The sequence below is a fragment of the Eschscholzia californica genome, unplaced genomic scaffold, assembly GCF_041429995.1.
Source record: "Eschscholzia californica isolate CP2 unplaced genomic scaffold, dmEscCali1.0.p SCAF_4, whole genome shotgun sequence".
NCBI lineage: Eukaryota > Viridiplantae > Streptophyta > Magnoliopsida > Ranunculales > Papaveraceae > Eschscholzia > Eschscholzia californica.
This window is the reverse complement of record NW_028238461.1, coordinates 17,008-40,451: the sequence shown is the minus strand read 5'-3', so window position 1 is coordinate 40,451 and position 23,444 is coordinate 17,008. Positions and strand designations below refer to the sequence as shown.

At 36.2% G+C, this 23,444-nt stretch overlaps 4 protein-coding genes and 1 non-coding gene across 6 annotated transcripts; 4 read left to right on the top strand and 1 right to left on the bottom strand.

Annotated features, from left to right (window-relative positions):
* Positions 1-2,610: 2,610 nt before the first annotated feature.
* LOC147541103 (small nucleolar RNA Z199) lies at positions 2,611-2,687 on the top strand. The gene has a single exon (XR_015224419.1). It is a non-coding gene; the product is annotated as a small nucleolar RNA Z199 (small nucleolar RNA).
* Positions 2,688-8,211: 5,524 nt separating this feature from the next.
* Positions 8,212-10,201, top strand: LOC147541102 (uncharacterized). Of its 2 annotated transcripts, none has more exons than XM_086633357.1 (4): positions 8,212-9,172; positions 9,274-9,336; positions 9,443-9,517; positions 9,616-10,201. In XM_086633357.1, the coding sequence occupies exons 1-4, from the start codon at positions 8,759-8,761 to the stop codon at positions 10,039-10,041; spliced, it is 978 nt and encodes a 325-aa protein (XP_086489483.1). In that variant the 5' UTR covers positions 8,212-8,758; the 3' UTR covers positions 10,042-10,201. The 2 variants fall into 2 exon arrangements, with proteins under 2 accessions (XP_086489483.1, XP_086489482.1); XM_086633356.1 differs by having other exon boundaries at positions 9,580-10,201.
* Positions 10,202-10,234: 33 nt separating this feature from the next.
* LOC147541101 (cold shock protein 2-like) lies at positions 10,235-12,938 on the top strand. Its single transcript, XM_086633358.1, has one exon. It carries the CDS (start codon positions 11,962-11,964, stop codon positions 12,526-12,528), a length of 567 nt encoding a protein of 188 aa, XP_086489484.1. The 5' UTR covers positions 10,235-11,961; the 3' UTR covers positions 12,529-12,938.
* A 5,236-nt stretch (positions 12,939-18,174) lies between these two features.
* Positions 18,175-21,378, top strand: LOC147541100 (uncharacterized). Its single transcript, XM_086633355.1, has 2 exons — positions 18,175-19,603; positions 19,706-21,378. The coding sequence occupies exon 1, from the start codon at positions 18,793-18,795 to the stop codon at positions 19,453-19,455; it is 663 nt and encodes a 220-aa protein (XP_086489481.1). The 5' UTR covers positions 18,175-18,792; the 3' UTR covers positions 19,456-19,603; positions 19,706-21,378.
* FKBP13 (FK506-binding protein 13) lies at positions 19,876-21,453 on the bottom strand. Its single transcript, XM_086633354.1, has 5 exons — positions 20,920-21,453; positions 20,723-20,815; positions 20,451-20,511; positions 20,253-20,321; positions 19,876-20,171 (listed from the first exon to the last, which is right to left on the bottom strand). Exons 1-5 carry the CDS (start codon positions 21,346-21,348, stop codon positions 20,107-20,109), a joined length of 717 nt encoding a protein of 238 aa, XP_086489480.1. The 5' UTR covers positions 21,349-21,453; the 3' UTR covers positions 19,876-20,106.
* Positions 21,454-23,444: the final 1,991 nt, after the last annotated feature.

Here is a 23,444-nt window from a genome sequence, read left to right as displayed (position 1 = left end):
ATGGAAGAGAGAGAAATGATGACTGGTTAACGGAGTTATGACGGTAACTCACAAAATGGGACATCTGGGTATTTTTGCTAAAGTAGAGGGCTAGACAGGAAGCTGGTCACAAAGTTGGAGGCTATTTAGAAAATAATTCAATTATTTAACCTTAGACTTTGCTAAATTAAGAGTAAGAATGTCACGTTGTAAATAAAACAACATAAAAATGTAAATTTTACAACGTATAGATAAAAAAGAGATTTCACTAACATAAAAGGGTAAAATTATCATTTTAATGTAAAAGTTTAAACATGTCATTTTTACAAGATAAACGTAAGAATGTCATTCAGACCACATAAGGGTAAAATGAAATTTTGACTTCATACGAGGATAAAAATGTCATTTTGACAACATAAGAGTAAAATGTCAATTTGATATTATAGAAGCGTAAGAGTGTAATTTTCACTATATAAAGTCAAAATGTCATTTTGACAATTTTGTAAACATGTCATTAAAAGGACAAAAACGTCATTTGCCCAATGTACAAGTAAAAGTTTATTTTGCTAAATTTTATGGGTAAAAATATCATTTTGAACATATATAGAGATAAATACTGTATTAGGTTTCACATGTCTAAATATATTAATATATTTTTATTTTAATTTTTGACTTTCCACGAAAACTAATTCCTCAGAAGAGCAAGGAATAAAAAGTGGACTATTTCATGAAAATATATTCCCTAGAAAATTAAAGCATGAAATTACACTTCGTGTCAAATGGTGGAAATACTATTTCCATGGAAATGAGAGATATCAAACACACCCTAAGGGTTTGTGCTCGCTTAAATCTTTCTTCTCTTTTTTTTCTCACACTTCGAGGGTGTTTGATTTTGCCCTTATTAAGTGATTTTGCACTTATTAAGTGATTTTCACTTAATAAGTGCGGGTCGGCAATTCTAGGTCGTTTAATTTTTCACTTAATAAGTGAATATCACTTCTAAATGGTGTCAAAGTAAGTCCAAAAAAGTAAGTTCCAACTTGGAGTTTATTTTTTTCCACTTACTTTCTAAGTAAGAAAGACAAAAAAGATTTCAACAAGATTTAAATTACAAATACATATAACTACCTAAAACCCGATATATGTAAAGGTAAGTTTTGGAAAAATAAGAAATTTTTCCATGACACAGAGTTTTGGGTGGAAACAAGTTTCTTTTGTTTCCTCCAAACACTGCTAACTTTTTATATTTTTTTGTTCTTCCTCCATCTTCCATTCTCGCCACCATCAACTCTGACGACCATTGACTCCGGCAACCTTCCAACACTAATTATGGTCGTATTTTTGCCTCTCTCTCTCTCTCTCTGTCTGTCTCACTCTTTCTCTACCTCTTTCTTTTCCTATTTTCCATGTTCTTTGACTAATGTAATATTTTATGACACAAAACAAACTCGTTGCAAACTTTAGTAAACAAAATATACGCTTTCACCAATAATACTTCAGTATAACCTATCTCAAACTTATTTATTAACTATTAGTTATACGCAAGGATAATTTAGACAAGTCACATTTTTTATAGCGCTTATAAGTGACGAAAAACAAACGACATTACAGTTATAAGTGATACAAAACAAACGACATTGCACTTATTAAGTGATAACACTTAGTAAATTCACTTACTAAGTACTATCACTTATAAGTGCTGAAAAATCAATCACCCTCTTGGTCGCCCAGGAATATCAGTTCATCTCCTTGCATCTTTCTTTTTGTTGTTTTGTCTCCTTTGTCATCTTTCATCCTTCTCCAAACCACCATACTTGTTACTGTGTGTCTTTGTGCTTCTTGCATCTTAAATGAGTAAAAGAACTTTCATATCCAGGCTGTATGTTTTTCTTGTGAACCAGAAATCCAAATCCATTGTGGTTCAAATTTTCTCGAAGTTTTTTGTTACTTCATCTTGATTTCACAACAAATCCATATCATCTTCTTTTGGTTTTCAAACTAGACTTTACCCCATGAATATTCATATCAAACTATTTCCTGTACAAACAATCTTTTACGCAAAGTTTCGAATAATATAGTCATTTTTTTCCCCGAAATATTTGTTTAAATTGTAACATGTAGAAGATAATTTCGGGTGGGCTTCACAAAAACTTGGCCGAATTTATATAGGTCCTATGTCGGAAGAACCCTCCTTCTCTGTCGGAAAACTTAAACGTACTCAACGTTTTTGTTATTTACACTTGCATCTAAGGTGCTTTTAGTCGAAGTCGAAGGAGATGTGAGTATAGCATGTAAAAATGGTAAATGTAAGTAAAATTTTCTTTTCGGACTGTTGTTCATCTAGGCCTGGTATAAAATGGGTGGACTTCACATAAACTTGGCCCAGGTATTTGGACAGAGTGATAAGAGAGACAGAGTGTGCCTAGAAAATTAGTTTTATGTCTCACACTTCCCTTTGATAATATTGACCGTTGGATCTGACAGCAAAGAATTAGGGTTTTGATCGGGGATGCGGAGAAGCCTATATAAGTAAGCGCCAAGTCAATCACTCTTCCATGTCTTACATCAAACCGGCGATATTTATCTATCTAAGTTTTGAATTTCTTTTTCTTATTTATTTTATGGGTGGGGGGATCATGTGATGAGAGATAAAACTGCAACAATATGATATAGAATCATGATTCTTAGTATTTAAGTCTCTGATGATTCCCTTTACTCTTTTTTTGATATTGAAGCTTAGATCCGAAACTGTTTTCATTTGCATTTTATTTGATTTAAGCAATGGATGGTTGATGAATAAATGAAAAAAAGGAAGATGATGAGGAACTATATTGGTCCGTGTTTCTGAAACAAACAACCGTGACTGATAACCATAACCACCTCTGATTTCCTCTTTCCCATCCTACCAAACAATTTTCCTAAAAAAAATATATTAATTTTTTTTATTTTGATTCTAGTGAAAAGTTTAACAATGAGTACAAATTTTCGATATAAGAGATAATAGTATATGGTTAGATGGGGACTGAAACAAAAGTGATACTTGGGGAAATGATGAGGAACTACATATGTGTTTAGGGTTTCTGAACAATCGTGACTGATAACACTCATACACCTCTGATTCTCCTTCAAAACTCTCTCCACCCAATTAACTAATTTTTTTTTAATGATTTCGTAACTCATAAAATGTGGTGAGAGAGATTCATACAATATGATACTCCGTCAAATCATGTTTCTAAGTATTAAATTTGGTGGATTAATTGTGAAGTAAATGGTGAGCAATCTAAGATGGGTTGGGTTCGGTTGGAGAAGAGATGAGGAACTATATATGGGTTTAGGGTTTATTCGTCAAATGTTTTTTTTTTTATTATCTGTTTGATAAGCACATTCGATTCAATTTGACTAGAAAATCTAAACACTGAAATGAAAAGCATAAGTAATTTCTAAGATGACGTGAATCACATAATTATTGTGTTTGTGGAAGAAGTGAGGTGTAAGATTGGTACCCCTTGGATTATCTTTCTTACATTTTTAGAAGCAAAATCAGGTAATTATCCATTAGAATTGTATTAAGGATTTTGTAAGCATATAGTCAATATTGAATAATAAATGTCATGGCAATGGATCTAAACAGGAAATATATGTAAATTGAACATTTTTTAATCCATCTTAGGTGTTGTTTGTTTTTCATTTTTTTCAGATCTGAAATCTGAATTGGAACCCAATTCAGATTTTAGATGTTTGTTTTTTAATTTAGAAAAATCTAAAAGTGTGGCCGAATTTAGTCAAGTTTGAAATGACTGAAAAAAACCTTAAATTATTTCAGACTTCAAAACAAGTCTGAAAAAGTGTAATCATTTCTGAAATATGCAAAATGACGTTTGTGCCTTTCTTTTTTAATTTTTTTGTTTCAACCCGTCAAAAGCCTCCACCGCCAGAGGACACCACCACCAGCAATACCACCGGCACCACCACCAACACCTACATCATCATCACCACCAACAAATACAACATCATCACCAGCACCATAGATCATATCACCACCACCACCAACTGAACCACATCAGAGTACATCTGGCGAAGGTTTCCAAGATTTGCTAGACAGAGAGATTGACAAAGAGAGATTTGACTAGGGTTTCTGTCGATTTATTAGTGAGAGAGGATTGAGAGAGATTCGGCTAGGGGTTTTGTCGATCTGTTATAGAGAGAGAGGGAGGGCGATCGATTGAAGGTTTTTGGAGAAGGGTTTATGGAGAAAGAGGGCGAATGAAAGATCGGCCGAGAGAGAGATCTAGGGTTTTTGCCTCTCTGTTACAGAGAGAAAGAGAGGGTTGCGAGAGAGAGAAGGAGAGAAAGATAAGAAGACAGACATAAAGAGAGAGAGAGAGGGAGAGATTAACCTCGCCGGACCTCCATCACCGGTATTCATTCGCCGAATTTTGTTAGAGAGAGACTTTGTTTTTTTTTTTATTGAAACGAGAGAGACTGTTAGAAAGAGCAGAAAATTGGAGAGAGAGAAAAAGGGGATTAGGGTTTCAATTTATTTAGACAAGAGAGGAGGATGAGAAATAGAGGTAGGGTTTGTTTGTCAAACATATCAAATAGGGGTATAAGTGTCAAAATTTTATCTCAGACTTAGTAATTCAGATTTAAAAAACAAACATCCAGTTTGCAAAATAAAGAAGTAAATTCAGATTCAACATATTCAGATTTAGCAAATTCAGATTCAGCAAATTCAGATTCAAACGTGTAAAAAAAACAAACAACACCTTAGACTTGTAACCTGTGTAGTGTGAGTTGAAGAGGAGCGTAAGGAAATCGAACATTGGTACTAGAATTCACGATGAGTGTTTGAATACTAATACTATTACATCCTTGATTCCTTTCTGGTCCCCTTTTCTTGTTTATAAACCAATCCATGTTTTCTCATGTTATATAATCCCTCCGTCCCAAGTTAAAAGTCCCATATTGGTAATCCAACTTATTTTAACAGTTTTCTTTCTTCCAAGTTTACTCTTATTTATTTGATAACTTTTGTTAGAGTAATTCAAGAATTATCAATCAAAGTTGACCATTAGTCATTTCAAGTAACTATATTAATCTAAAATAAAGAATTGTTGATTGGAAAAATCCATTTTTGTATTGGAAAGTGTCAAATGGTTTAATTAGCTTAATTAATGCACCATATACGAAAATATTAAAGAAATGGTATTCATGGAAAAAAAAAATAAACGTTTGTATTTATCATCTCATACGTATTAGTTTAAAAAAAAAATAAAGGTCAGCGCTTTGGGGAAAGCTAAATAGTTTCCGGGGTGTGAAATTTTAAAGGGAATATGTAGAATTTTAGAAATTTTCCGGTGAAATAAATTTTAAGGGAAAATAAATTTTAAGGGGAAATAAATTTTAAGGGGAAACCCCTTAGTTTCTAGAGAGAGAGTGAAAAAAATAAATATATTTTTTTTTATGGTCGCCGGCTGGAAAATTTTCCGGTCGGTGACCTAATCGGAGAAGATAGAGGTGAGGTGGAGAGAGAGTGAGGTGAGGTGGAGAGAGAGAGAGCTGAGGTGGAGAAGTATTTTGCTTTCCCCCTAAATAAAATTGTCAAACAAAATTGACCAATTTTTGACAAAGTCTTCACACCCTGGAAACTATTTAGCTTTCCCCTTGCCAAAAATAAACTATCTTTTATACAAAATAGACATTAACTAGTTGACTCGTAAGGGGACTCGAACACACAACCTCATGGGTATAAACCTCTTGCTTTAACAGCTGTGCTGCTGAAGTCTTTAGTTAAAAAGTCCAACGCAAAGTATAAGTCAGGTGGGAAGACTCAGACTACATCGTAAAAAAGTCAACAGAAGGTAGAAGTTACAGGTGGGAAGACCCGGGCTGCAGCCGGACTTAGCCCACCTATAGCTCTGCCCATAGCAAAGCACTTTCTACAATTGAAGTTGTTTAAGCCAGTGAGTGGGTTTCTTAGCATTTAATCTGTTTTCGTCTCCTCTCTTGGCCCTTGCCCTTGTTCCCCTGCGTGGGTTGTGGACTTGTGGGTATACGGCTGGAGCAACTCACCGAGATACATAATCCCCCAGAACTAGACAGTGAAGGCATTTGTCTGTTCTATGACTATGGATGAATGGTTGCAGATAAGTTGTTTATGAATAATTAGTAATATGATTGTTAATATTGTAGGTGTGGTTTTGGTCAGGGAACTGCATATGCTCAATCTCTAACCAACAAGTCAAAGAAGATGAAAGGAAGTTGGGACAGACGTGTTAGAATGCAACCTTGTAACTTGTCGATTTGTTATTTTCACGAGGCCCCCCGAGACAAGAAAAGCCGACCGAACCGTTCATGTAGCAAAATGTGAAGTTTCAATTTCCTTTCTTGTTAGTGCAGTAAACAATGTTGAAAATTTCAATTTTGTTTTTGCTGTGAAGATGTTAGACTTTTTAGATTCAACGATGAATGCACCTTGTAGTAGTAGGGAAATAAACTCACTCTTGGTCGATGAGGTTTTTCAAAACTCAATGCCATTTATTTTTTTGTTGAAAACTCAATGGCAATTTAATAAGGAAAAATGCCATGCCATTATCCTCGTGGGTTAGTATGGTTCATTTCGAACTTAAGGCCAAAGACTCAAACTGAGGTGCCTGATTGGGTCAATTCCAATATGCCACAAAAAATTGTCACCGACATGAAAATGTAGTGTCTAAATTTGTCCAAAATTCTAAAATTCTCGGACAGTGTTTCATGTCAACTTAAAGAAATGATTTTTTACTTCTTTTTTATACACTTTTTTCCATGAAGAGAGAGAAAGAAATGATATGATATACGTTTGAAACAAAAAATATGATCGAAAAGAGGGCGCGTCTATAGACGCCTCCCAAAACTGCTATAGGAGCCTCTCATCTGTAGGCGCACCCGAACAACCCAGGAGGCGCCTCCCGAGCACCCCTCTTCTTCTTCACTTCATCGTGTGTTCTTCTTTCTCTCTCTACTTTTTCTAAATTTCAATGGTGATTTCCCAATCACCTTACTATGTTTTCCTAAGCCATTAACCACCTTAATATCTGTTGGAGTTATAAGTTTAATTTATTGTTCTCCAAAATCTTACCTTCATCCATTCTAGTATTATCAAATATGCAGTTCCCAAGTCATTCTCAACTGAAACAGGTGAAGCTATTAGTTCTTCAACCAATAAACCTTCATCTTTCTGAAATTTCTTAATTCATGAAATGAAGAACCCTAACTATTATCAAATAGTATTTTTAATTTTTCAATCTTTTGAATCAATGAAACAAAGAACCCTAACCATGAAACAAATAACCCTCATTAAACGAAAAACCCTAACCATTATCAAATGGTATTTTTGACTTCTTCATCTTTTGAATCCATGGATCGAAGAATCCTTACCCTGAATGAAGAACACCAACCATGAAAACACAAGGGAGAATCAATGAAACCGTAGATTGATTAGAGGGCTCCGACGGTCGCAATTTGAAACCTAAAACAAGGTCTCGGACTGGATAGTCCGGTGCTTCCCAAGTTGGCCCACTCTGAAGAAATGAGTTGGGCCTCAGACTGGCCAGTCCGTGTGGGGGGCGCCTACAACTGTCGGGAATTGACTGTAGTCAAACACCTTGGGGAGGCTCCTATTGTAGTTTTGGGAGGCGCCCAAGAAAAAATATGATTGAAAAGAAAAAAAATTAACTGTTTAAATTGAGTACTATAGTCAATGTTTTACGGAAATCACTTTTGCTTATGGGACATCAAAGATTTCCTAAGACATCTAAAATTTGGATGGGAAAATTTTGATTGCCCCCAGCCCCATCCCACCACTTCTATTGTTCACTTCTTTTGACCACCACCACTTTTGACCACCACCTCCGACTACTAGTACCATCCTTTTCTTTTTTTGTTGAAGAACCATCTTCTTTCTCTCTCTCATGCTCTCAGTCTACTTGCGAAAAGCAAGCACCCCTGCGTCGGTCGACCACAAACATCTCGTGGTTTCAAACAAACTCTCCAGGAGGATTCTACACCTTTCCCTCCTCGTTTGGGGTGAAGGGGGTTTTGGCAAAAAGAAAGGTTTATTTCATCTGAACAATGAGGGGATAGAGTTTGAGCACAAAGAAAGAGAGGAAAAATGGTGGTGTTGGTGAGAGGGTAAAAATACATTATACCTACGTAAAAATAAAAAAAAAGTAGAACATATTGAGTGGCGGTTGGGAGCATACAAGCTTTTTCTTACCCAAAATCTTAAAATACTCCTGAACCAAAACCTATTACCACAAACATGGACCGTAACGAAAAATATGGTTCTAGTGGTCATTTTGAGATGTTAAACAAATACAAGGTCTTAATTTTGAAATTGGTCACAACTTGGGTGGTGGGGGGGGCGAAATTGGAACCAGATTTGCTCCTCCAAAGTGCAACCCTAAAAAACGAGAGACTCCATCTCTATATATCTGACACGTGGCAATAGTCCACGCACCCTCCATAGATTTGAGATGGTTTCTCCTCTCGCTCGTTCCCTCCCTCCTTTATTAAGATGAGAAGACTGAAGTTGCTGCCCAATTGTAAAGAGTTGGAGTTTTCTTTCTGATGACCACCAACAGCGGCGGCAGCAGGAGTAGCAGGAAGACACCGCCGCTGCCTTATCTCTTTCTATCTTCCTATTCCTATTTCTATTTCTATTTCTCTCTCTAGAAGAAGAAGAAGAAGAAGAAGAAGAAGAAGAAGAAGAAGCAGTTGTTGTTATTCTTATCTGTGAGTGATGAAGAAACAGAGGAAATCCTACTCTTGTGATAATGGAGCCTATTATGCCTACTACAACGATGATGATTATTCAGAAGAGACTGTTGAAGTTGCTGAAATCCTGTTGCAATTTCCTAAACTAATTTCAAAATCTTATATCCTCAATTTGTCTTGGGGTGCCATAAGAAAGCGAACTCCTCTTCCCATCGCCACCATCGGCCGATCTTGTTCCTCTTCTTCTCCACCAAATAATATCCTCAATGTTGTTGTTGATACTAGTACAAGAACAAGTCCCCTCCTCCTCCTCAAGGACCTCAACCTCAAGGATACTACTACTACAAGTAGCCCAGTCACCCCTCTTTCTTTGAACAACAGTACTACTGAATCTGATTCAACAAGATCACTACTCAGGAGAAAAATCTCCAAGAAGAAGGTAATAGTAATACTAATAAATTACTAGTAACTACTACTACTTATCTTTCAACTTTATCTTCTTCCCCCCCACAAATCAAATCTGATGGGTTCTTCTTGTAGACCAAGGAGGAATGGGAGGAAATTCTGATGAATAAAATCCAGCAACATCAAACGTTTAAGAAGGTGAGGGAGGAAGGGTTTTTTTTTTCCTCTTCATCAATACTGTTTTATTACATTGATGAATAAAATGGAATATTTGATTTATGTTTGTTTAATCTCATACATACAGGAGGTAGAAAAGGTGAAGGAACATTATGAATCATTGAGAAAACAAAACTTGAAGATTAAATCAATTGCACAACAGGTGAGTGTCTATTATTATTAGTATTTTCTTACTCATCCAGACTAATTTTGTTTTTGATTTAGGTTTCTTTCTTATCTTCGTCTCGGATTTTTTTAAAGCTATTAAACAGTCACCGGGGGCAAACAGAAGGTTTACTGCTGGATTCAAATTCATGGGGAAAATTACATACTACTACCTTAGAGGATCTTCCACCACCACCACCACAAGGAGGAGGAGGAGGAGGAGTTCCTGTTCCTTTTCCTTTTGTAGGTGAAAATCCCAGCAAAAACAAAAACCCAAATAGCAATCCGTTATCAGCAGCAGCAGCAGCATCCGGAAATGGTCATTTGAGTATACCTGATCTCAACTTCACGATAGATGAAACTAGTAGTAGTAGATATGGTGGTGGGAGAGAGTGTTTTGATTTGCGGAAAGCAGCAATAACAGCTGCTGAAGCAAGGAGGAAGAGATTTGAGATGAACAAATTGAAAAAGATCAAAAATAAGTCCATGGCTATGCTCAAAACACGTCTACAGATTTCATAAATTTTTTGTCTTTTTTTTTTAAACACATTTTTTTTTTGTTATTGTTAAGAACGAGAGATGAGGTTTTCTCAAGGGTCTGTATAACTTTTTTTTTTTTTGATGAGAGGAAGGGTCTGTATAACTTGTAGACTGAAAGAAAGCATATGCGGCGGAAAATAAACAACACTAGTACTCTTTCTTCTTCTTCTTTTTTTTTTTTTTTTTTTTTTTTTTTAATTTAGTTTTTTTAGGGTTTCTCTTTTCTTTCTTTGCAGCCAATTAATTCATTCTTTATAGTAAGGAAGAACATTAGAAATCTCATAAAAAAAAAGGAAGAACATTAGAAACTTAATTTTTGAGTAACCAAAAACTTAATTGTCCTCCATACCCTCCTCTTCGTATTCACCCTCCTCATCATCGGCAGTTACATCCTGGTACTGTTGATACTCGGAAACCAAGTCATTCATGTTTGCTCTCTACCTCAGTGAACTCCATCTCGCACATTCCTTCTCCTATATACCAATGCAAGAAAGCCTTCCTCCTGACCATGGTTGTGAACTGCTCACTAACCCTCCCGAACATCTCCAAGATCGATGTCGACTTATCGATGAATGTAGATGCCATCTTCAATCCCGTCAGAGGTATGTCACAAACACTTGATTTTACATAATTGGGGTGTCATTTCCTATATGGGTAGATTTGCTTTGAATATTGAGTGGTTAATTGAGATCCTCAAAAGAAATCTCAAATATTGAGTTTCTTCTTGAGATATCTCAACATTAAATGATGTCACATCATTTTGAGATCTAAATTGAGTGGTGCATTGGAGAGAGTTTTTTACAAAAAAACTCAGAAAATCTAAGGTGCCACTTTGAGTTTTTCAATTTGAGTGTTGCATTGGAGATGCTCTTACCACCGGTTTTATCATCGTGAAGAAGAAGAAGAAGAGCGCCCCTTGCGGAAGATGATGATGGCCCGGCCTAAATGTGAAGTCAAGTTGGATCGCTTTGAATCGGAGCTGCTCATAACTTTCACAACATATAAGGGTTAATTCTAATTTAACCCCAATGTGTGACCACTTCAAAAATTTAACTCCTATGTTTGTCTATCATACCAATATATCCCTGAGATCATATTTCTGTTAGCCAACCTGATAGTTGATTATTGATTTCCTTTCCTACCCTTTTCTTTACCATGACCCATCAAACTTGAAGAATTATGACACACTCGAAATCATTAGACAATGTTTGGTTTGTGCTATTGGACATTTCCTTTTTGTTGATCTTTGCGACCATCTTAATGGGTATTTAAATATGTCAACAACAATTGTTGGCCCTGAAAGGCAAAATGACTGGACATTCATTATCGATTTTTGTTGTTCAAAGTTTTAATCAGGCAATTCTATAACATCAGGTGGGATCATCAATCGCTTTTTGAAATTAGTGATTTGTGACGATCTTGACTTGAACCTTCTCGAAGATACTATCCTTTTAATTTTTTATACTAGTAAGGTTAATCTTAGAAGATGTTTGAGAGAGATAAAGATAGTGAAAACAATAGAGTTAGAGATATGAAGTTTTTTGAAGAATATAGAAGAAGTTCTTTTTTTTAAAAAGTCACTAGGGAATTGTCGCCCTGGTTACGACATAGAAGAAAGACGAGAGAAAATACTTTTGAAACAAGGGGTAAAAAAAAATGAAAGGTCAAAAGTAAAGTCATGGGCCCATTTAGGGATACTAGACATAGAGGAGGGCTACTTTATCCGAAATTGAGTTACCCAACAAAGAAGGGTTTAGAGGAGGCAAAAGGCAATAAATAGGGAAGAGGGACCATCTAGGGTTCTGCCTTTCTCTCTCTCACTTTTTTTTTTCTTCTGTTATTGGGGGAGGGTTTTTTTGGTTCTTAAACAAAGCAAGTTTTAGGGTTTTCAGAACGATCGTCATGGCTGAAGAAAGGAGATTGGCTGGTACCGTAAAGTGGTTCAATGGTACCAAAGGTTTCGGTTTCATAACTCCGTCTGATGGAGGTGAAGATCTCTTCGTCCACCAGTCATCTATCAAATCTGATGGATACCGAAGCCTTGCTGAGGGAGAACAAGTCGAGTTTCTGATCGACTCCGGTGACGATGGTAGGACTAAGGCCGTCGATGTCACTGGTCCTAATGGTGTCTCTGTTCAGGGTGCTCCTAGGGACAACTTCGGCGGTGGTGGTGGTGGTGGAAGAGGTGGTCGAGGTGGAGGTTATGGATTCGGAGGCGGATCCGATGGTTATGGTTACAATGGTGGCGGTAGAGGAGGCGGTAGGGGTGGTTATGGAGGTGGTGGTGGTGGCTGTTACACCTGTGGCGAGTCTGGTCATATGGCTAGAGACTGCTACCAGGGAGGAGGTGGTGGCGGAGGAGGTGGAAGATTCAACGGTGGTGGTGGAGGAGGAGGCGGCGGTAGCTGTTACGGGTGTGGAGAGTCTGGGCACTTTGCAAGGGAATGCCCCAAAGGCAGCAGCAACTAATAGAGATGAGGTGGTGGGGTAAAGGTGTTTTGTTACATATTTTACCCCATCTCTCCTCTTTCTCTCTCTCTCTCTTTTATTTTTTTAGGGTGTTTTTGTCTGTTTTTTTTTTTATTAGTTAGTAGTAGATTAGAAGAAGGTTGATGATGGTGGGGAGGGGGGGGGGGGGGGTTCGAATCATATGGAATAGTTTTGTTATTTAGGGAGATGATGGGAGTTTGATTTTAAATATATTTTGGATCTGGATTATGATAATGGGGCGTCATTCCTTTTTGACCCTCTTTTTTATTTGTTGAACCACCCACCAACCTAATAGTACTAGTAGTAGTAGTGTTATCAACTCTATCTCTCTCTGTTTTCTTTTTAGTAGGAGTATTATCAATAGAAAATCTGAAGCATTTGGTTTCTAATTTGTTTGCTATTGTGTTGTTGGTACTTCACAGTGGTAAAGTGAAGGATGATTGGTATTAAATTGTCATATCTCTTTGGTTTTTAGTAGCAGTAGTAGTTGTATCTGTTTCAATTATACCTCTTGGCAACTGGTTCAATTATAATACTAGTAATTGTTTCTTGCGCCCATCCAACCTTTCGTTTTTTCATCCTTCCTCGGTTGGCATTGCAGTTCCACAAATCCAACCTTGGTCTAGATCCTGTTGGCATTGCAGTTCCACAAATCCAACCTTGGTCTAGATCCTGTATCCTCGCACTGCTGCCACTGCTGGAACTTTTGGGACAAATGAGAATGCTATACCTCAGACCCTAGCCCACCGCTACAAAAAGCATGAACCAAAACCCCAGGCTTCATGTTTCCAATTATGTTCCTAATACACGCATCGTATGTATTCTTATCCGTGTTTGTAGATTGCAGCTGCTGCAAACTCTTCCCTCTCTCTTGATTTATGCATCTACAACTCATGTTTAACCTTTTCATGTATGCCCGTTATTTCCTTCATCTGTTGCAGATGAACATTTAAAAAAAAAGAACACGTCGATATCTAGTTTCCCACGAGGCCATGACCTGTATATCTTTTTGTTGTTTATATGTTGGAATTTTGGACAAGTTATTAAGTAATGTATTTTATAAAATAAGAAATTAATTTTTATAATATTTGAATTTGAAATTTATGTCTAATAGTTATATCTTTTGATAAATTATATGGAGAGATATCTCTCTTTGTGAAAAGGTTTTTCTACTTGAAAAGAGTCTTTTTGTTTTCTATATATAATGTTTTCTCTATACACATTGGAAGTAATCGAAAACCATGTAGAGTGACTATGTCGGAATATCCTTTGCCATCTTCAATGTGTTCTAATGCTCCTTAAGTGAAATCTCCACAAATTACTTGGTGTAGTTTCACAAAGGCTTGTCATATCTTGGGAAGCAATTTGCCTAATACCCTTCAAGTAATCTCGAGTGAGAGGGGGCAAATAATGCTTTAAGGAAAGTGTACTTAGTACACGTTTCAAGCCTCTAATCTCCATCCCTCTTTTATTCATCATTATTTGTATTCAAAGACAATATGTTTAACATTATATAGAATCGGACCAAAATATCACCTTTTCTCTTCTTCCAACGGACACCAGCAAAATACATCTTTACCGGGAAAAAGAAAAGAAGCAACGATCTAGTTAATTCCTTTCATTCACGAGGTTTGTTCCAATTATCCGTCTATTTTTTTCTTCCCACGTCAATGTGGTCAAAACAATTTAGGTGTGAACCTGAATACTTGAGTATTTATATAAGGACAAAATCCAAAGATAACTTTTTTTTCTTTTTTTTTTGTTGAAAGAAATCCAAAGATAACTAGAAAATCAGAATGTCATCCTTACCAACAATGGGTAGGAGTGATCCTTTTCATAATGTGGCCAGGACTCATCACCATTTAGGAACTTCTAGTGACGCAACCAAACTTCCTCATCGTAGTTTTCAGTTACACTAAAATGCAAACCGACCTCGTTCAATTTCTCTAGAAACTTGTCCAGATAATTTCCTCTTTCTCGACATAGAAATATTGCCTCGGAATCCTCTGAATGTAAAAGCAAGGACTTAATGGTCCGTGTTTCTCTAGAAACTTGTCTAGAGAATTTCCTCTTTTTCGACATAGAAATATTGCCTCAGAATCCTCTAAATGTAAAAGCAAGGATTTAATCGTCCGTGTGAGGCCGCCATGGAACTCCTTGAAGAAGGTGCTGCAGAGCAGGTATATCCGTATATGTGTCAGGAATTTAGTTGAGCATGCCTAACACCTAACAAAACAAAAATTGTCTGAAATGCTTTACATAATCATGATCTATGTAATCTTGTAACAAATTCTGTATAATAGAAAGATGACCTGAATGTTGAATAGTTGGATACAACTAGTGGAGTGCATAAAAAAAAAGAAAAAAAAGTATGGCGCATATTAGCAACAGATTACAGACCCATAAGATGCAAGTTAGTCAACAAATAAGAAACAGAGAAGTCTTTTGGATCCTTTTAGATAAGTTTCCCTCCTCTAATTATTAGAACTTTAGTTGTTTCCGGTTAAAAATACAAATAAGTATATTTCAGATTTATGCAAGTATTTCAATTATTTCTTCGGGTTCTTGTTGAGGGTTTACATTTTATTTCAAGTGTAAACCTTCCTATCTGACAAGGTTTTCACAAAACCACCATATAACATCCAAAAAATTTAAATTTAGGATCACCCCAGAGCAAAAGTGACAATGCTTAGAAAACAATGAAGGAATAAATAAAATTTAGGGTTATTTTGCGAAAGGAACGTAGATAAGTACCGGGTTTTGCGAAAGGGACATGACTATTTATTATTTTGCGAAGGGGTCGTGGACTAACATTGACCGTTAAATAAATGTTAAATTTAACATCACATTACATGAATAGTTAACATCATTCATCTTCTTATTTTTTTTTTCTTTCTTCCACCTTCGATTTTAATCGAAAATTGAAAGAGGTGTTGTCGCTTGAGTTTTACTAAGAGATTGTGCCGACAAGAGAAGAGCTTAGGATTTTTTTTGGTTTTTTTTTAATTTTTTTTTTTACGAATCCTCGTCACACTTCTTAAATTCCTTTTACTTTCTAACTCTTTAAATTGAGTAGACAGAATAAAGTTTAGATTTATATTCATGTGCTTTTATATTTTTTTTCTCTCTTGTTTATGTCGGAGTTGAAATTTTGCTTCCTTTTTTATATTTCACATAAATATATTTTGATTGTATCATTTATTCATCATATATTAGATTATGAAATTCATTATTTAAATGTGTAATGCTAGAAAATCTAGAAAAATAATGTTTTTCAAGGTGGATGTCTTTTTTTCACCTTTGCGAATTTAGTGTCAAAATAGCATAAACTTCTTAAATGTAACAATATATTTTTTAAGTAATGGAATTAGATTAATGGTGTTAGAACTTAACCGGTCAACACTAGTCCACGACCCTTTTGCAAAAAAAATAAAAGGTCATGCCCCTTTCGCAAAACCCGGTACTTATGTATGACCCTTTCGCAAAATAACCCTAAAATTTAAATTAAAAAAACATCCAAAAAATACCTAAATTTTTCTGCATGAGACAACCAATAATAAACAAGGACATCTTCTGATGGCCAAGGACCTGCACAAGACAAACGTAAATAATTAAGCATATCCAAAGATGACCATATAGTATCTACCATGTTACAGAGGAAACATCCGTATATTACTGGAAAGTTGGGAAAACTTACCAAAATTGCAGAACATATGCAAATAACACGTCTTAATTCAAAGTAAAGTTAATGGAAAGTTTAGCAGTTATTACAATATTCGTGCGTTTCTAGTTCACTACTTTGATCTATTACTAACTGATAGTAGCACAATAAGAATTACCTTGATGCACTTGAAGAGTCATTAGATTGGACGGCTTACACCGTGTGAGCACGTTCATAGTGATTCAAGAAAAATTTAAAGCACCTTTGCAAAATATGCCAGTGGGTTAGGGATCAGCTATTAAACTCTCTCGAGTACATTGGGAGAACTGGGTTATACAGTATATAATTGGGATATGCTACTTTGTATGAAGTTGAGTTAGCCCCACTAATGGTTCCCCTTTGGGAGCATTCTAGCATAGGGTACTGCCACAATTATCCCTTTTTTTTTTTTTTTTTTTATGAAAGTAGGTATATGTCTAAAATTTATTAAATCAAAATATTGGCTTTATCCGTCGTCAATAGACTTACAATGCAATTAGGGGTATTAAGAACCTCTCAAATTTGAGTTATATTCTCATCAAGAGCAAACTTAGCTAATAAGTGAGTAACTTCATTAATCTTACGCGGACAATATTGAAATTAAACGTTCTAAAAAATTGCAATTTCCGATTGGATTTTCGATAGTATAGTCCTGATCCTCCACGGAGGGTCTTCGTCTGATCTTGAACAAACTTCAGCCACAACCATTGCACCTCCTTCGATAATACAGTTCCAACTATGCAATGATTTCGCTCAAGCAATGGCTAGTTTAGCCGACGTTGCTTCAACTACTAATGCGTTTGAAGATGTGATGATCTTTGTGCAAGCTGTAACAAAGTTTCCCTCATAGTCTCTACAAATTACTGCAATTGCCGCGATTTGTTCCTTAAACGTCGCATCAAAATTAAACTTCATCGATTTTAAAAGAGGGGGAACACACTTCACCAATTTCACATGGTTAGAAACTCTCACATCGATTATCTATGTGTAAGACACCAACAACACAAACATTTTTTGTTTGTTGAAAAACAACACAAACATTTGATCATATAATAATCACAAACTTTTTTAACAAAGAAAGAATATATAATAATCACAAACTTTTTTAACAAAGAAAGAATATATAATAATCACAAACCTAGTCACAAATTTTATCCTACATTCACTTTACATTATGAAGACACGGCTAAGTTTCACACACAAATGCCATTTTCTTCCCAAATAGTAATGAAGTTCAACCCATCACGACCTTCCCTTCAACTATATGGATTTCCGACTCTCTGTATCCCAGCCACTTAATTGCAGGTTTATACTCTGTAGACATGAAAATCATGCCATGTGGCCTCACACTTCCATAATCTTCAACTCTTTGTTTCAATAATTCATCCTGCATTCCAACAAAAATAACTGTAAGCAAATAAAAGAAAATCGGGATACACATACGAACAATCGTGACTAATGCAAGTGGCAAACGTACGATATTAAACCTCGATGACTAATGCAAGTGGCAAACGTACGTTATTAAACCTCGATGACTACTCAACCTGCCAATTTTTTGACTTACTGATAGCATGCCAGCTGCACATCTAAAATGATGAGAACGAGACATGGTTTTAACTGAGAAGAGCACATTACTAATAAAAATCAGGGGTTTCAGTAAACGCATTATCAAAAGTCGGGGATTTTAGTAATTATCCCAAATTCTTAAACAAGAATGTTGGTTTTTGATTTTAAAAGTGTAGCATATGGGTTATTTTCAGGAACTTGTCTCTAAATTTAAACGTCAACTCTCTCAACAAAAAAAAACAAATAAAAAAACATAAACCTTAACTTCTAAATTGTAAATACCAAAAAGAAGCTCTTTGAACAACCCACTATTTAAGTAGCTTCGTGAATACTCTCATAAAAAAAAAAAAAAAAAGTAGCTTCGTGAATACCACTGACCAAATATCCATTTTTTTTGTTGTTGTTGTTGACAATCTGACGAAATATCCATGAACCTCGATAAAGTGAAAATTGGAGGGAAAATGTAACATTATTCTGAGTGAAATTTGGAGGGAAAATGTAGCATATGGGTAAATTTGGGCGGCAAACATGGGAAATTGAAGAGAGTGATATAAGCAGAAAGAGGAGAGATAAAGTATCTATCTAGATTCTACCTCTTCATTCATTGACTACTTCACATCGATTGCCTTCCATCCTCCTCTGGGGTCCTCCTGGTACTGGTAAGACCTAGGGCTATTGCCCATTCATCCTCCTTATCCCTTTCCTATCGATTCGTTTCTCTATCTGCTGTTACTTCTGGTGTTAAGGATGTTAGAGATTCCGTCGAGGAAGCTAGAAAGCTTAAGAGTAAGAACAAAATATGCACTGTTTTGGTTATCTACGAGGTTCACAGGTTTAATAAAGCACAACAAGATTCCTTCTTGCCTGTGATTGAAGATGGGAGTATTGTGTTCATTGGGGCTACTACTGAGAACCCTTCCTTCCATTTGATCACGCCTAGAGTTCTCACTCTTAGACCCTTGCAACCGCACGACATTATGACTTTGCTCAAGAGAGCTTCAAATGATGCCGAGAGAGGGTTAGCTAGAAGTGTCGCTGTTAAGGGGGTTGAAGTAGATGTGGAAGAGGAAGCTTTTCGTTTTCTATCGTTGCATTGTGATGGGGACGCCCGTGTTGCATTGAATGCTTTGGAACTCTCTGCAACAACAGCAGCAGCACGGGAGGTCAATGGCGGCAAAGGATCAAATACTGTGATTGATGTAAATGAAGAAATTGGCGTTGTTCCCGGTACGATTTTGGTTACTATCACCGTGGATGACGCAAAAGAAGCTCTACAAAGTAAACACATTGCTTATGACAAGGATGGAGAAGAACACTACAATCTTATAAGTGCACTTCACAAATCAATGAGGGGGAGTGATGCCAATGCAGCAATTTACTGGTTAGCCAGGATGCTAGAAGGAGGGGAAGAACCACTCTATATTGCTCGTAGACTCGTTAGGTTTGCTAGTGAGGATGTTGGTTTGGCCGATCCAAGTGCTTTGAATCAATCAGTGGCATGTTACCAGGCTTGCCACTTTATTGGGATGCCAGAATGTAATGTGATACTTGCACAATGCGTTGCTTACTTGGCTTTGGCTCCTAAGTCTGTTGCTGTTTACCAGGCTATAGGGGCGGCACAGAAAGCGGTGAAAGAATAAGCAGGGCAGAATGAAGCAGTGCCTCTCCATCTGAGAAACACACCAACAAAGCTAATGAAAGAGATTGGTTACGGGAAGGGCTATATTTATCCACCTAGTGATCCATAATCGACCTCGGACCAGAGTTACCTGCCCTCATCTCTACAAGGTTACAAGTTTCTGAACTGGCCAAACTAACAATCCCAAGGTTAAGAAATTGTTTTTTTTCTTCAACTTGGTAATACTCTGACAAAATTTTTGTGTTTCACAGGATACACCTTTTAGATAGTTTACTGGAGAGAAAAATGATGCTACTGCCTGTTCTTTTTCTGTCCATATTTATTTTCTGGCAAGGTCTAAATATACTGCTTAATTGAGGAACTGTGAAATTATTGTGTTAGAGAAATGAGTTGTGTCTGCTTTGCTTCATCGAACAAACTATTTAACAGATCATGGTAACTTTCGTAGCTCCTCCCTATTTCATAAAATGGAATATAGTAGTTTGCCACATTGGGTTGAAAATATAATTCTTACAGGTAAGCAATCCACGACGGTTGGTTGTTTTTTGTCGTCATCAATCAGCAAAATTAATATTGATCCCAATGCAGGCTCAGATGCTGCAAACGAGACGAGTAAACGTTGAGAGGGGTTTTTGGTTATTTGTTGAGATCATCATGCCTTGCCAATGAGCTCTACTTGGAACAAGAGAGTCGAATTAGGCGGAATGATACATGAGCCTACACAACCACCACCAATGAATTAAGGTAAAGACATAGTTATGATGTAATAATGGGAGACCCACCAAATACTTTTATTACCTCCTTTGCAGCCTGCCCCTCTTACTCCATATCCAAGTTCTGGTGGAAGCTTCAAACTACGTTTACCTCCTAAATTATCGAATAGTATCAAACATTAGACAAAATGCTCTCTTGATCTCTTTAGTTAGTCATGTAAGAATGGTTTAAAGTCAATGATTTGATAAATATAACTAGAGTATAGATGAAGAAATTTTGTACCAGGAAGCATGGGCGGAATTCCATCACCACCTAGGATCCCTTGATCCCAACCTTTAATCACCTGCAATATTGATGACCCTGAGTAAACTATTCACAGTTGAAGACTTTCTGAAACCATTTCAAGGAATGGAACTAGTTCCCATTCAAAATCTACAACATAGTTTGTTTTTGTACAAGTAGAATTTAAACCTTGTACGGATTAACTAGAATGTGGTACATCGGTGTAATACAACAACAACGACGCCGACAACAACAGAAGATAATGAGGATACCTCACCAACGCCAACACGAAATGTAAGTGGTTTCCCACGGCTATAGCTGCTATCGAATATCACTCCGTTCTCTAGTTTCCCTATGTAGTGTGCCTGCAAAAAGTAATATAAACTTCAATTATATCTAACAGCTGGAGAGGAGTATATCAATTTGCAACTAGTTATTCTTGTTGTAGTAGAGGAGTTGGTGAACTTGCCTTAATGAGTTGCCCTTTGGAAGGTTGAGGACCAGTGCCAATGACTTGATCGAAAAATTGAAGTCCAGATGAGGTGACAGTGAATTCCTCCTCCTCCTTCTGTGCCTGTGCCTGTGCCGCTGCTTGCTGTGGGTGTCCAAGCACCAGCTGAAATGCATCAACTACACCCAACAATAATCCGAATCCGATGGTAAATTCTCTCCTCCTTAGTTGCTTCTTCTCTTTTACTGCTAATGGACGAGGAGAAGATGAGCTCTTCAGCTGGTGACGATGGCTGTACTGGTTAGAACTGGATGAATATGATAATGGGGTTCTTGTTGTCAAAGAAGAAGATATATCATGATCTGGTAGAATCATCAGAAGTTTCCTTGTCGTGGTTTGTTCATGGGGTTTGCAGGATCCGAATGCAATTGTTGTTGATAAGTTCATCTTTTCTCCAATCAATTTTCGTTTTTCTGACGCCTCCTGTGTGCTTGTGATTTATCACCATATAGTGTGGTCACCAATCCATGTGGGGAATTTTAGCATTACCCCCTCCCACTAGTACCCAATTTGAAATTAAGGAACCCATTTTTTTTTCCCACATAAAAGTACAACAATAGCCCTTCTTTACTTGATTTTCTTCCTCTTCCTCTCACATTCCTCCCGCCAACATGACACTCCAACTTCGATTCCTTCAAGAATCCATCTTTAATTTCTAAGTTCGATTAATATATATATATATATATATATATATATATTTTCCAGTTCATCTTGTTAAATTTGTAGTATCATTATTTGAAGGTACACGAATTATAATTCATTGAAACAGTAAAAGAAATCATGACATCTTCTTTGGGATCAGTTGTATTAATCAAATTTAACCTAAACCACTTTGCTTACAATTTTTCTACTTGTGGTTATTAAGTCTAACGGGTTTATTCGAAAACTAGAAAAAAGATAGATATGAGAGAAAAATGATATGGACATAAGAAATGAAGATCCGTCTATAACATCGGTGATTGTAGTATGCCGACAAAATGATTTGAGAGAATGGAGAAATTAAGATAGAACGACAATAATGATATGATTATTTTTGTATGTTGAAGTGAAAGAAAAAGAAGCATCCCTAACTTTCAATTAAATGAGGGGTATCCCTAATTAGACATAAGTGGAAAGGGGTAAAGCTAAATTCTCCGTGTAATGTTGTATAGGGTTAATTCCTTTATGACCAACTCGAAAATATGGTGCCATAACTTTCAAACGTTCTAAAATGCCTTCACCGAGAATATATTCCAGTAGTCAGTTTTAACAATAAATTCATTCTTTCTTTATTAAAAACATTTTCTTCCATGTCACTTTTTTTTTCTTCGTCAGAAATAGTCCTGAGTAGTTATCAGACAAAAAAGATCATCTATCTCTTTTATATTTTCTCCTTCGACCACCACTACCACCAGTATACCAACGTTAACTTGTGTAAAAAGGAATAGAGTGTAAATGAAGTGTAAAAGAAAAATGACTTCATGATGGGGTATTCGGCTAATGGTGGTTGTAGCTTATAGTGTAGTTTGCATACGACCTTTAGAAATACTACTACTAAAACTGTTAGTGATAGTTATGATCTTTTTCTACTCCCTTTTACATTTATCAAAGCCCTTGTAGGAAAAAAAAACCAAAAATTCTATTTCTCCTTCTATTTTGGTCTCTCCCCCAACCCTCCGCCGATGTGGCTTGTTAAAATTATAAACTCAAAAGGTATTTATTTATTCATTAAATTAGTATTAGATGAGGTGGATTAGTGTTAGTAGTTAAGTAATTAGAGAGTTAATTTTAGTGGGATTAATGTACTAATTAGTGGGGTTAATGTACTAGTTAGTGGGTTAATGGATGAGTTAGTGGGATCAAGTTAGTAGTGGTCTTAGTTAATGGGTAGATTTTGGGTCTATAAATAGACCAGTCTTTGTAGTTTATCAAATCAAATAAAATCAAGTCAAGTATTCAATTCAAGTTAATATCTTCTTTATTCTTCTTTGTTTGTGCAAATATTTTTAATTTCCAACATTTGGTATCCGAGCTAGAATTATTTTGTGATTACTAACCGAATTACAAAATGAATGGATCAATCCATCCTCAGCTTCCGCGATTTTGTGGGAAAAATTTTGATCAATGGTGTATCCAAATGAAAGCATTATTTGGCTTCCAGGAAATTTGGGAGGTTGTCGAATTTGGGTATGTAGAGCCAGTTGATCAGGCAGCACATGAAGCTCTCTCTCAGGTCCAAAAAGATAGTTTGAGAGAGAACAGAAAGAAGGATAAGAAGGCATTGTTCTTTCTCTATCAAGCTGTTGATGAGATTGTCTTCGAGAAAATCTCAAGAGCTGAAACAGCTAAAGAAGTGTGGGGCTTGTTGCAAAGATCCTACAAGGGTGATGAGAAGGTAAAAAATGTAAGGTTGCAGACTTTACGAGGTGAATTTGAATCTCTTAATATGATTAACTCTGAAAATATTTCTGATTATTTTTCTAGAGTTCAATCTATTGTTAATC